The following is a 13,840-nucleotide window of genomic DNA, read 5'->3' as shown; positions in this document are numbered from 1 at the left end:
TGCATTGCAAGAAGTGGAAAAAATGCAGCTTCTCTATGTGAGGTGGATTGCTCCATATTGTCTTCATTCACAATGTGCTGCAGAATGATTTTCCCCCTCCCAGACTTTGCTTCGGTGGCCTAAATTGTGTGGTAGCCTTAAAAGTAGGTCATGATGCAAAAGCAGTGTGCTGGTTCCAATGGCTTTTTTTTAAACCAATCTCAGGTTTCAAGATGAACCTATTAAAAATCTCATCTAAGCCTTCATTCGGCGTCAGTCATAGGGTTGCTTAGGTACGGTACCCTTGTAGAACAAGCTGGTGTGCGCTGTTGTATTTCAATGCCTTTGGTTACCTGAATGATGGATTAAATGTTAGGACATGTCAATTGTGGTTCTTTATTGTTCCCAGATAGGCTTAACCTTTTTCCTTTGGCAGGCTTTTAGTGATTCAAAACAGGTTAGTCCAGTTTAATGCAAGACCATTTTAAAACTAGAGGTTGACTTTCCTCTCAAGATCTGGAGTAATGCTGCTCACACATCAGGCTGTTTTTAAGTAATGTGTGGTATAATTGCATTTTTTCTTAATTATTCCTGAATGAGTAAGTCTTCCCCCCCCCAATAGGGTTAATACAGTTCTGTTTTTAAAAAGCAGTAGCTAAAAATCTGTGTTTGCCTTTAACTATGTGAGAAGTCTTAATGGGAATTTAAACAACTACCTGCCTGCAGTGTCTGCCTTCTTGAACCAAAGGCCTCATGACTCACTTGTATGATGGCGCTTCTTGAAAGTCACAGGATTTTTTGAGCCTGAACTTCTATGAAGGAACAACATAATCTGTCCACGGAAGGATACAGCCCCTTTGCTGAACTTTAAGTAGTTGCATGCATTTGTCCAGCTGGGCCAAAAATGCCAGGTATGTTTTCTAGATGATTTTCTTCCTACTGCAGTGGCTGAACACTTGAGTCTTCATATGGGCCAAAGAAACTTCCCCTGTGGCCAGTTCTGTTACTATAAACAGCTGCTAATAATAAGCAACAGAGCTGCAAAACAACCAGGGAGAAAATAGCTGCCTCTTGGCTAAGCAAGTGGTGTTTTGCCTTGCATCTGGCAAGTACTAGGAGGCAGAATACATGATAGCTCTGACAGCGTGACTGAAGATCCTTCTTCTGCCTTCTGAAAAGGAGGCGTCTTGAGCTGGGCAGGTGAGTCTGCTTTTTGACCTTGTAGCCACAGGGACCCACTGACAACTTTTTCTCTATGTGAGCTGCAATTTCACACTGGCTTTGCTACCCGAAGTGTAATACTTCTAGCTGCCCCTCTTCCTCCCTTCCCCCATTATGTTGGTATGGATCCATGCAGCCATGCAATCAGGTAAAACCAACCTGACCTTATAAAGGATTTTTTTAGTTGCTTGGATGTGTTTTTGACAGCTGAGTTTTCAACCTATGTCAGTGACATTGTGCAGGAAGGGGTGGTAGTAAGGAACCTGGGGCAAAGAAAAGGAAGAGCAAACTGCTGCTTTTAGAGGAAGTACTTGTTTACGCCAGTGATTGAGAAACCTACAGTGTAGGTTGTTTGGATACCAAGCTGACCATGAGCCAGTAGCGTGCCCTTGTTGCCAAGAAGGCCAATCCTGGAGCGCATTAAGAGGAGCGTGGCCAGCAGGGCGAGGGAGGTTATCCTCCCTCCCTACTCTGCCCTGCTGAGACCCCACCTGGAGTATTGTGTCCAGGTCTGGGATCCCCGGTTCAAGAAAGATGATGAACTCTCAGAGTCCAGAGGAGGGCAACAAAGATGGTGAGGGGACTGGAGTATCTCTCCTATGAGGAAAGGCTGAGGGAGCTGGGCTTGTTTAGCCTGGAGAAGAGAAGACTGAGAGGGGATCTCATAAATACTTACAAATATCTTAAGGGTGGATGTCACGAGGACAGAGCCAGACTCTTCTCAACGGTGCCCAGCGACAGGACAAGGGGCAATGGGCACAAACTGAAGCATAAGAGGTTTCAGTTGAATATGAGGAAAAGCGTCTTTACTTTGAGGGTGACAGAGCACTGGCACAGGCTGCCCAGGGGGGTTGTGGACTCTCCTTCTCTGACGATATTCAAAGCCCGCCTGGATGCTGTCCTGTGCTCCCTGCTCTGGGTGAGCCTGCTTGAGCAGGGGGGTTGGACTTGATGATCTCCCAAGGTCCCTTCCAATCCTTGCCATTCTATGTAAGTAGTGTAATAAGCTGGTAACGTATTTTATGTGATATTCCTATGAAAGCAGCTGACTGTAAAACAAAACTACACTTGCTAGCAAAACAGGCTGTCCTAGCAAAAGTATAGTTTGCTGCTAGAATTTGAAGCTGTGATTAGGTTTGTACTGCAGAGTATCCATCTGGTTTCAGCCGCTCCTACCTCTGTAGTGGAAGCTGCTGTCCCTATGGCAGATCTGTAGAACAAAATTAATCAGGGTGGGGGGAAGTACTTTGTACAAAATCGATTGAATCATCATCTTGCGGAATAATTTTTAACGTATTTTGAGAATCGACATATTTTTGTGAGGTGGTGTAGCTATGCTTGCAGAGGGATGAAGGACAGCCTCGCCTTTAAGAGCCGCTCTTTCACAGCAACATGCTATTGGTCTGTTGGCATGGTGGAGCACCAGAGGATTTGAACTCAAAACATTAGTAGTTATCCTTGGACAAATGCCATTTCACTCTTGAAAAGGCACAAGTCCAAACGATGTATCATTTTGCAAGCCAGTCGGATACTGAAGCAGAACCCAGTGTCCATTTTGCATTTAATCATGGAAGGAACAGTAAGTGATGTTTGTCTGCAACATAGGGATAGAATTCTTCAGCCAAACATTTCTTTAGTCTGAGAAAAAGCCAGATAAACTCAGAATGCCTTTCTTTCCAACACTAATATTAAAGCTATATTTAAATCAGTCTAGATAACTGTTCAAGATATGGCCAGGTTACTTGAAAACCTTAGCATAAACTAACTTGGCAGAAAAGTTAAGCATGTGCCAAATAAATGGGATGACTAGGCAATTATAGGCTTGCTGGCCTAATGTCATTCACAGGTGAAATATTAAGGTTACTAGTGTGTATGTCTGTGCAACGTACTCATGGAAGAGTTGAAGGAGGGTAGGGTGTAAGACTCTGGGAGAAAAAAAATAATCTCCTATTAGACTGGCAGCTTCTGGACTCTTAAGCTTCTTTTTTCCAGTCAAGCATTTGAATATTTCATGAAATAGAAATATACCTGCCTTGGGGTTTTGTTTATGGTTTTCTTGATGTGTCATGCAGAATGGCACCTTAGGATCTGTTGGTGATCCAATGACAGCTGTGGCCAGAATCATTAAACCCTAGTTAAATTCTGGAAGAATTGTTTCTTAGCCATTTTCCCTTATGAAGATAGTGGTAAACAATAAAAAGGCATTTGTAGGCAATGATGGCTCAAGGGATCGCTTCATACTTCCTTTCAGCATCAGAAAGGTAGAATTCTTTTAAAGTGTAGATTGATTATTTTTTTTTTGTGCTACAGTATTTCCTACATTGCTAGAAAAGGATTCCTGTAATGCAAAACTGAATGCAGCTCTTCACTATGATTTGAGGAGACTTTGATCAATCGGCATACTTGCATGTAAAAGAAATTAGGATAAGGAAGGGGAAGAGGCAGATTTTGAAGACATGAGAAGTTACTGGAAGTTAATGCAATAAACTTTAAAGACCAGGAGCGAAGGGGGTAGTTTGCCTCTGCTCAATCCCGTCCTTGTTCCCTTAGATATTCAACAGTGTTTGGACAGAACTGTTTCCGTCCTTTTCAGTTTGCTCATTCCAGTTTTTCTTAGGCTGTGCATATTTTTCCCTTCAGAACTTAGGATTTTATAACTAGTATACACCTACCCCTGTTGAAATGAATTGTTTCTTACACCAGTAAATTCCTTAAGCATTGCCTAATGGCTTCAGAGGAAGAAAGCCCTCCTGAAGAGGTGCCATTTTCTCATGGTATCCAGTTGGACCCATTTAACTGTATCTACTTGCCAGGCTTTATTACTGCTTAATAAAGTACGTGTGTGATTACCTGAAACTCACTGCACACTCCATAGATTGCTTAAAGTCATTTGCTTTGGCACTGGCTCAGAAAATCTAGTTGCTTGTTGAACAGCACGTTCCTGTTCCTTGTCAGCAAGAGATACCTGGACACAAGCATTAAAAATAGTTCAGCCTTGAAAGATTTAGGCAGGATCACTGTTAACCCCATTTATTTTGGTATTGATGGGTGTACTACCAATCTTCTGACCTCCAGATGACGCAAAAAGCACTGCTTGTCAACATATGGAGTCCTAAACTTAAAAAACATGATGAGAAGTGTGATAGAAGTCATTTGCTCAAGGCATTGTGTTGCCTAATCGTCTACACTGGATTTTGTGGGCCAGAAATATGACCTATATAACTCTTCCTCTTTCTTTGGAAAACCCTAAAGAAAGGCAATCATTTTCCTCTGGCTCTTCGATGATTCATGTGCTTTGTCTGTGAACGCTACTGATTTGAGGCGCGGGATTACTGTGATAGAGCCTTGTCAAGCCTATAACGTGTTGTTTTGTGCTTCACTTAGTCATGTTATAACTTATGCCTAGATGGAAGATAGGTAGTAAAAGTATAACAGATAAGATTACAAGCAATTTGAGCAGCTTTTATAACATTTTGCTTACAGATTAGTTTTCAGAATATATTGCTTGCCTGATTTGTTGAAATATTAACTACTGCTGTATAGGTTTTGTCATTGTTGCAATGTGGCCAAAGGTTAAACATATGCAATTAGGTTGAAGAACTAGTGTAATCTGTCCCCTCCTCCCCTATACACTTTGCAAGATCAGGAATATTTCTGTATCTAAACTTCTCATCATACCTAACCTGTGTACACTGCCCAACATGAATCCCTTCCCATAGCTGAAATTCTTCATTCTACTTCCTTATTCTTTGCTAGTCGTGAAAATGCCTTTTAAAACTTTATGGGAAGTATAGTGTGAGTGCGTGGCAGAGGCAGGGACATGGTCTCAGTTCCTGAGAGAAATGCTGTCTCATGTGCAAATTCACATTTTTCAGTTATTTTGTGCAGCTGCTACATGGCTGGATGGTCAGAAAGGTACAGATCAAAGGGAAGCTGTCTTTCTGAAACTTTTTGCCACCATGCCTCTCGACATCTGTTTGAGGAAGGGATGCCAGCTCTCTTAGCACCCAGTCTGCTTGAATGACAGCTAATACGTAAGCCTAATTCATCACTTCTTTAAAAAATATAATCATAAAGCTGGCGTGTTTCTTAAGTGGACTCCTCATGCCATGAAGCCTTTGAACCACATGAGTAAAGGGAATGTGTTGAAAATTACAATGGATATTCAATATTACAATTTAAAAAAATTATTGTCAATTAAGGTTTGGGTTTACTAGCCAAAAAACATGAAAAAAAACCCAACCAAACTTGTGCTAGATGCAGGCATGGGAGCATGCCTTCTTTGGTATATTAATCCAACTCTCTTTAGATGCCATTTACTTTGGAGCTCTTTGCTGCGTCAAAGCTTCTGGAATATTTACTTCCAGCAGGTAAATGAATTTGTCTCCCTTTTTGATAAGGAAGAATGCTGCTATTCAAACTTGCCAAATTCAAAATGAACTTGGAAAAAGCAGCAGCAGAATCTGGATTGGTCTAAAATGAGTACGAACACAACCTAGCAGGATTTACGAAAGAACTGGAAGACCTTTCTGAAAGGCCCTTGTTATTCCGTGGCTCTTGTATCAGATATGCACTTGGAGTCAGATGAAAGTGCTGCAGGAAGACTAGCGTTATGCTTACCGCAAAATTGGCATAATGGAACAGTAATTCTCTGTTCCTTTAGATAAAACCTGTCCTTTGTGCCTCTTGCTTATTGCACTTGAATACTGTAACTGCTTTTTCTGGCGTGTTTAAAATAGACTGTACTTCTTATCTGTGTCAATTACAGCTTCAAAGTCTACCTCCATCTCTCATCCATTATTCCTGTCTCTTAAATTATCTGATCGCTCCCCATCATCTTCCACTTCAAGAATAACGTTTTCAGTCATCCCGTAAGGCTCAAACAGGCTAAACCTCTGATACCCTCTTTTGACCTGCCTCCTTATCCCTTCCACTGACTAATGCTCCCAGCCTGGTGTCATCCTGCTTGCGTATGCAGGATCATAAAACATCATAAAACATTCTGCTATGATGAACTGCCTTCCTCTCTGTGCCTCATTCTGCTACCCTGTAACTGCCTATTAAGTGAGGTGTTTAGGGAAATTGAGTTAAATCCTTTATAGGCAGTGACAGGAGGGGATATTAAGTGTTAGAAAATGCTGGAGACTTTAAAGCCATCTTGTACAGGAGTGTTATCCATGACCCTTAGTCGGTAATACAACACATGTTTTGAATGATTTCTGAATAGTAAGAACTCATATGTAAACTTCTGAATTCTACTGAATGCAATTTTGCCCGAGTCTGCCAGCAATTAAACATTTTATGACTAGTCTGTAATTGAAATAATCGTTCCTACTCTGGAACCTGTATTTTGTAGGTTTTACTCACCCAGAACTTGTGTTATGAAAAGCGGATGTGTGGTTTTTTTAATGCGCACAGTACCTAACTTCATATTTATAATAAACTGGTAGCCCTTTACGGGTTGAGTTGACACCTCAGACAGGAAAGCAAAGTAAGAGAATCACATCCCTTCCCCTCCTGATGCGAGTTCAACTACTGGAAGGAGGCAAATGAACTCTCCCACATGCAGGGGGAGCTCACCAAATCCAAACCCTGACCGGTGGAAAGAAAAACCTTTATAAAAACAAGATGCTTATCAAGAACTTGAATAAGTACCTGTCTGTGCCATAATTGAGTAACCCTAGGCAGTGCATCTCAACTCCTCCTGTTAATTCTTGAGTGGGTGGAGAAATCCTTTCTTGAGTCCTTTTTGTTCTGAACGATTTAATGCTTATAGATTAAAGCTTGGAACTTAAAACTCTGCTTACAGAACTTGTGTTCAGTACGTTAACTTCTCTCATGCGATTTAAAGGTTTGACTAGCTCAAAAGCAAATTATAGCATTAAGTTGTTATTGAGGTGATCAAATCTGAGAACTCCAGTAAGCTTGGGGAGCCTGGGAAGAAAAGAAGCCCAGACCAAAAAAAAAAAAAAGGTTTTGAATGGAAGAAACAAAATACGTGCAATGAATGCCCTGGAGGTACAGCTCGAAGGATGGTGTTGGCAGGAGGGAGTGCTCAAGGTGATGTTCCTGTGCTGCACTCTTAGTAGAACAGTGTGTCAGGACACCCTGAAACGGAGTTGCTGTTGTGATGTGCTTTAAACCACACACGTCAGCTTTTAGCTTAAGGCTCATTTTTAGGTTCACCGCTTAATGATCTATGCTCTAGCCCACAAAGAGTTTTTGTTGCCACAACTGAAGGGGCAGTGAACTGCGGCGTGGGGACTCCTTAGGCTGGTTTTGCTGCCAAAGCCCCGCCGAGGGTTTTTGTCCTGGGGTATGGGTTCAGTCACACTGTGTGCATAGATGTGAATATGCATCCTTCTAGTACAAACATTATAATTATAATCTGACTTTTTATAAAATGTGTTTTTTTGTCCTAAGTGCTTAAACACATTGACATGGTACAGTGTGTATGTCTGCTTAGACTTTGTGGCACAAAGGACAAGGAAATACAGGAGAAGCTTATCTTACCTGGTTGGAATATATTTTAATAATTTTAATATCTGATGGAAGATACTGTACTGTTCTACTTTTATGGACAGCTTCATAGGATGTGGGAGTAAGATGCTCTGGTCTTGTGTGCAGAAAGTGAAGATGGATGCATATGCTGTATATATCTTCATTAGAAGTTTAAATATTTAAATATCAGTCCCCAAAGTTATATTCCTAATGGCTTACTCTTGCACATGCTTGCTTGAGGAGTATCTTTGCTCTAAGATGGTGTGATAGTTACTGCAAAGTAACTGGCAACTTCCAAAAGTCTAAACAGAGATGTCTGTGGCCACTGAGTAAATGGTAATCGATGAATCATCTTCCTGGCATAGTACTGGAATATCCTACGCTGTTTCTGAAATGGAACCTGCATTAACTTTCCCAGAATTTGTTAGTCTTGTGCTCAGTGTTCTGAGGATCTCAAATACACTGATACATTCTTTGTCTTCATGTAGGACCATAAGCTGGAAGAACTTAAGAGTACAGTTAAGCATAATTTAAATATGAGGAGTAACTGCATTTCAATGGAAAGTCCAGGGGTAGGAGGGAATGTGGAATAAAAGACCCTACACTAGGCAAGGACAATGGAAAGCATTAAGCAGGAAATAGGGTATATAGTTAAGGGGGGGGCCACAATATCCTGAAAAACGCTATTGAAATTTTTAAATGCTTGCTTTTTGTTGCAGATTAATCAGCCACTCGATGGGGATTAACAGTGGAGCACCTCTTTGTGTCGCCTTTCCACCTCTCTGTAGCAAGAATAACAACTTCAGCACTTCTTCAATAATAATTATGAAACTGGTATTAACTGAATGGCAATTATGGATTTTTAACTCTAACTCACAGTAAACCAGCAAGCCATATGTTGAAATTCCTACCAAATAGCTTTTCATTCTTAATGTCTCCTATCTATACAAGAAGTTGCGAGATACCTGTTTGTACAAGAGGAATATAAGCATTACTTGCCTGAGGAACAGAAGCTGAAAGAGAAGACACGTTAACCTGTTTGTGGAGTTATGGTAGTATTATTTATATAGATATAACAAATATATATATTTTTTATGGTAATGAAAATGGCTCCCCAGAATGCTGACTCGGAATCTATGCAAGTTCAAGATCTACCTGTGGCACAGCTTCAGAAACCAGAAAACAAGGAGAATGAAAGCAGGGAGGAGACCATTAGTGAAGGATCCATAGACCGGATACCAGTACGCCTGTGGGTGATGCATGGTGCAGTAATGTTTGGCAGGGAATTTTGTTATGCCATGGAAACAGCTTTGGTAACACCCGTATTATTACAAATTGGTAAGTAATTCTCATTTCTATTATCAAAACTTTCTATATTTTTCTGCATTGATTGAAGTCAGAAGATGATGGAAAAGGGGTCTAAAAACTAAACATACACAAGGTAAAAAAGATTTTGTTTTAGTTATGGGCTGTGCCACAGATTGAATTGTGTGACCATGTTTAAGTGGGAAGGATTTCTATATGCATTCATCTTCTGTCTAATGTTGCTTCCCTCTGTAAAAATTTTAACCTGATTTAAGTCTAAAATCCTTTACTAAAAGGTAAGTGTCCTAGAAACTAGAAACAACATTAGAATGTAAAGGATTGCAGTGAAGATTTCTTTCGTTTAGGGAGAAATATTTCAGGATGCAGTACTTAAGAATAAACAGTTCGATAAATTGGCTTTTCCAACTACTAGTGAAATATTGCATTTATTTCAAACCACTGGTGAGGCTTGGTTTATGTGATTCATCTGTCTAGTTTATAACACATGAGTATGTGCACGATGCCAATAGCTTTAGATAATAATGGGGGGGGGGGGGAGGGGGGGAATGGGCTTTAGAGTAGGAGTAGGCAGTGTTAAATTTCGTGGCAAGTACTGCAGGTAGGTTTCCAATAAACTGCTTACAGTACTAACAGTGTCTGGTGTTACCTTCATCAAATCCAGAAAATCATGTTCTCTATCAGATACCAGAAAATATTACATGAAACTGAATGGAAGTACCAGACTGAGCATGCTTCCATGAATGAATAAATCAACAATGTGTGTGCACTGTATAAATGTATATAAAATATGTGCATATTATACATTTTATAGAATCTATGATTCTATATTATACATTTGCTAATGTTTGCTTTGGCTTATACATGCAGTTGTACCTCACAGCATGCTCAGCTGTGGCCAAGCAGAAGCACTTGACCAGCTCTCTAAAATAATGTTAATTGAATATTACTTACAACATTGTTTAAAGATTTCCAGGTTAACATCTCAAATGAAACATCTGTATTTTTCTATTTGATATGACAAAAGGGCATAAGAGATTGAACCTGTGAGCATACAATGTACAAATTCTTTTGTGGAGTCTTCCTGCAGGTAGAAATGTGTTTTCCTATGAAATTTGTTTTGAATCAACAGAGGGGTCAATAATCAGTGCACTTAGTGTCATAAGAGATGCTGATGAGTTGTGCCTCCAAGTTTTCCTGAAAATTTTCATTTTCTGAGCTCATCAAATGTCCTTTTTGGATCTATGGGTGGCATAGTTAAAACAGATTATAAGTGTTCCCCAAACAGGAGCTTTCTGATCAACCTGACTTGCTGAATAAAACACATGCAACTTCATCTAGGAATGTTTATAATGCCCATAATGTGTTTTGAGGTTTTGTCTTTTGGGTAAGCTGAGATTTAGAGACTTAGCGTTGGTTCAATTACTGTCTACCGTCAATGCAAAAACTTGCATCCTGCTTTACGTGGAGAAGACCCCCAGTTTTGTAAGTGATCTGTACTTTTTTGTTTGCTTTCTTGTTTGTGCTGGCACTTGCGTGTTTATAATGTATAGCTGGCTAAGCTGACTTTTACCTTACTATAGAGTAAGGTCAGACAGTATAAATAAACTATCCTCTTAATTACTGGCCAGTCTACTAGGTTACATTTCTTTTGTGAGCTCTTCTAGCAGATCTGTTTCCTCCAGATAATTGAGAAATATCTCTTCCCTTCCTTCCCTAACCCCTGTGATCCAATAACATTGGGATTTGGGGGAAGGGAAGAAAAGAGCGCTCTCTGCTAGAAAAGCTAGCAAATCAACAGAGCAATGCAAAAGGCTGTGGGGATGCAGTGATGATGCTCCACGCTGCATAGATAAGTAATGGGGGTAGCTGGTGACAAATGTCAGCGCTTTGGGAACTAATTGAAATCTTTCATGCTCTGGCTTCATGTTCCCTCAGCAGGGGACTAAACAATGTCGGATTCACTGAAGGGTTAAGTTATTCACGGGTGACTTATCTAGCCTGTTTGGTAATTACTTCTTACATGGTTCTGTTTACCTTTATCAACCTCAACATCTGTCTGCCTCAACATGAGCTATATTTATTCTTCACTGGAGGGGGTTGCATATAGCTGTCAAACTGCTGTAATATTCCCTTTGCTTCTTGTTTTGGTAAAAGCAACATTCAGTTGTCTTCTGTGAGATTAAATTGGCTTGAGAAACTATTTTTGAGAAGTGGCACCTGGGGAAGTGTGGTGACTCAACCAGCTAAAACTTTGCTTATAATAAATTGAAGAACCAGAAGCCTTTTGGGTATGCAAAAAAGACTCTTCCTTACGGATGTGTGTTGAATATTAACAATTAAACTTGACGGTGTGTGCTTGTGTTCTCTATCTCAGAGAAAACATTGGTCACTGAAATAATCTAAGATTCTTATCTGATACCACCATTAAGACCTTAGGCACGTTAGTATGGTGTTACATACTTTCTGCTTGCAGGTATTTGACTTTCCTAGATCTTTGTGTACCCTGGATCAGAGGTGTAGTTATGATTTGGCAGATCAACAGCCTGTCTTGTTCTGTAAGCCACGAGATTTCAGCAACTGGAGGAGATAGTCCTTTGGATGGTCTCTTTCCAATTCAACAGTGGTTGAATTCTTCATGTGTTTAAACTTCCTGAAGTTTTGAATACTTAACAAAAGAACTAAAGGCAGCAGTGAGAGCTGCTTGGATGGATGGATGAATTGGAAAGGTCTGGAAGTGCCCGAGTTGCTGTACCCCTACCAAAATAAGTTCTGATTTGTGACTTTAATCTTTATTGCTCTGCTTAGATTGATGTTACATTGCCTTGTCAGAAATGCAGCTACAAATCTGTAACAGCCTTGTAGTCATAACTGGGCTTTAGTAGCTTAGCAACAAGAACAAGCCAAATATGTATTACATGGGGGGGCTAATTTTTTTATTCTAACTTGCTCTTTGATTTCTTGCTATCTGCAACTTAAGAATTCAAAATGAAGCAGCTAACTTATTTAGAAGAATCCAGAGGATATAAAAATACGCCACATATGAGAAGTGCCAGACTGGCTCCAGATGAAATTATATTAGTTGGCACTTTTGCAAGTTTTGATCTCTAGAAATCTTTGACCTTTTTTTTAGAGACCTGTTCAGTCAGCAGTTCCTCCCAGCCAGTGTTAAAACTTTACTAGAAAATAAACTGTCAGCGCTTTCAGCTCTCTAGGTTTACTTGTTCCTCAGTCGGAGATTTTTTTGAGAAACAGTGATTTCTTGTTGCTGTTGAGTATGTTCTGTACATGAACACCACAGTTTGCTTCCCCGGTCACATTTCAGCCACATGTATAAACTCTGTAGGAGCAGGATGGGGCCTTTGTCTTCTGAAACATCTGGTACTTAATGCTGCTTATCTGTGAGAGGGAATTAAAATCCCTGCTATTGTTTATAAATGACGGTGTATTTTCTTCCATCATTAAACTTGGCTTCTAAGGATTTAAATCTCTAAATCTACTTCCAATTCATAACAGTTCCTGGAAAATTTGGATACATTTTAGAAATTATTTCGCAAGGCATTTTGAGTGAATGAAAGTGAGGAGAAACTAATGACTGGTATGGTGTAAACTTAGAGAAACTGTTAGCTTTTTGAAGAAACTTGTTCAGTGAAATCACAATACATGGCTTCTGTTAACAGCACTTTAAACCATTAATAAAGAACATAATTTGCTAACTGCAGATTATTTCAGTTGTAATTCAAGCACGATTTGGGTGCTAATACAACCAGTAAATCCATTTCAGTTCTCAAAAGTGCCTGTTTCATTAGGACTATGGAAGAAAAAAAAAAATCTGTATTCTGTGACTTGGGGTGGCTGCTGCTTTCAGCATCAAAAACTTGCTGTCTGACTAATGAGTAGTGGTAGCTGTAAACATGAAGTTTCACGTTTTATATTTAATATGATAAAAGCTTTGCCAAGCCTTTACTGTTGCTTCAAAGGCTCTTTCCAATGCTATTGAGTGTTTTATGAATAGTTAATAGGCACAGAAGTGACTGTCAGCACCAGAACTGTTCCTCATTCCCCTGCATAAATTAAATATATTACACTAGTGCTTTTAAAAAGAAACTATGTACATTTACATAAGGAAAAACATGAACAGTTTACATGTGCTGCTTACCTTTACAATGTCACTTAAAATTTAGGGATGTTTCTCTGATACGGTATAGCAATAGCCTTGATTTTTATGCATTTCATATCTGAGTGCCTATCTGTGACAGCATTACTTTGTTTTGCTGTGAGAGTTAATGGGCTCTTGTAGTAAACATTAGCTAGTCTAGTATTAAATATTGAAGTCGGTCATTTTAAGCTCAGCCCTGAGCATGGTGTTCTTGTTAGTAATGCTATGGAATAGCATTTCTGGAAACCGCGTGCTTCAGCGCTAATTAATAGATTTTAATAAAGAGAAAGGCTGAGCTAAGCAGTCCGGAATACCATAGGTTGTTTTCATTTGGAAGAGAAATTATTTCTCTCATTATATGCTTTCAAATCAGTGAAATACTGTAGTCACTCATGTCTCATACGAGACACGTTTCTTATGTCTCATCCATGTCAAAAAGCTGTTTGGGGCTTTTAGCTGTCGTTTCTCAGTTAAAGCATTTAGATACAGTATCTCAGAAAAAAAATAACATTCAAAATTCTTCCAGCCTAAAGCTTAGCAGACCATGCTTTTAAAGGGTCTTGAAATCTAGTTCATGTGAAACTGCCAGTATGGAAAAAGTGTGTTAAGCAATAATTCAAACTGCTGATGCTGAGAAATCTCAAAAGTGGTAGCTGA

At 39.6% G+C, this 13,840-nt stretch overlaps 1 protein-coding gene across 4 annotated transcripts in view; it reads left to right on the top strand.

Moving 5' to 3' along the window:
• Positions 1 to 13,840, top strand: part of SLC45A4 (solute carrier family 45 member 4) — a 68,815-nt gene that overhangs the window by 17,070 nt on the left and 37,905 nt on the right. For 2 of the 4 annotated variants that reach the window (XM_035888986.1, XM_035888983.1), the window contains exon 2: positions 8,421 to 9,039. In XM_035888986.1, the coding sequence (XP_035744879.1) occupies positions 8,796 to 9,039 (244 nt within the window). In that variant the 5' untranslated portion in view covers positions 8,421 to 8,795. Of the gene's footprint in view, positions 1 to 466; positions 891 to 918; positions 1,180 to 8,420; positions 9,040 to 13,840 lie in introns of those variants that run through there. The other 2 variants (XM_035888982.1, XM_035888985.1) reach the window with 2 other exon arrangements.

The sequence above is a fragment of the Egretta garzetta genome, unplaced genomic scaffold (genome assembly GCF_000687185.1).
Source record: "Egretta garzetta isolate BGI_Z169 unplaced genomic scaffold, ASM68718v1 scaffold441, whole genome shotgun sequence".
NCBI lineage: Eukaryota > Metazoa > Chordata > Aves > Pelecaniformes > Ardeidae > Egretta > Egretta garzetta.
This window is presented reverse-complemented; position numbering and strand designations above follow the sequence as displayed.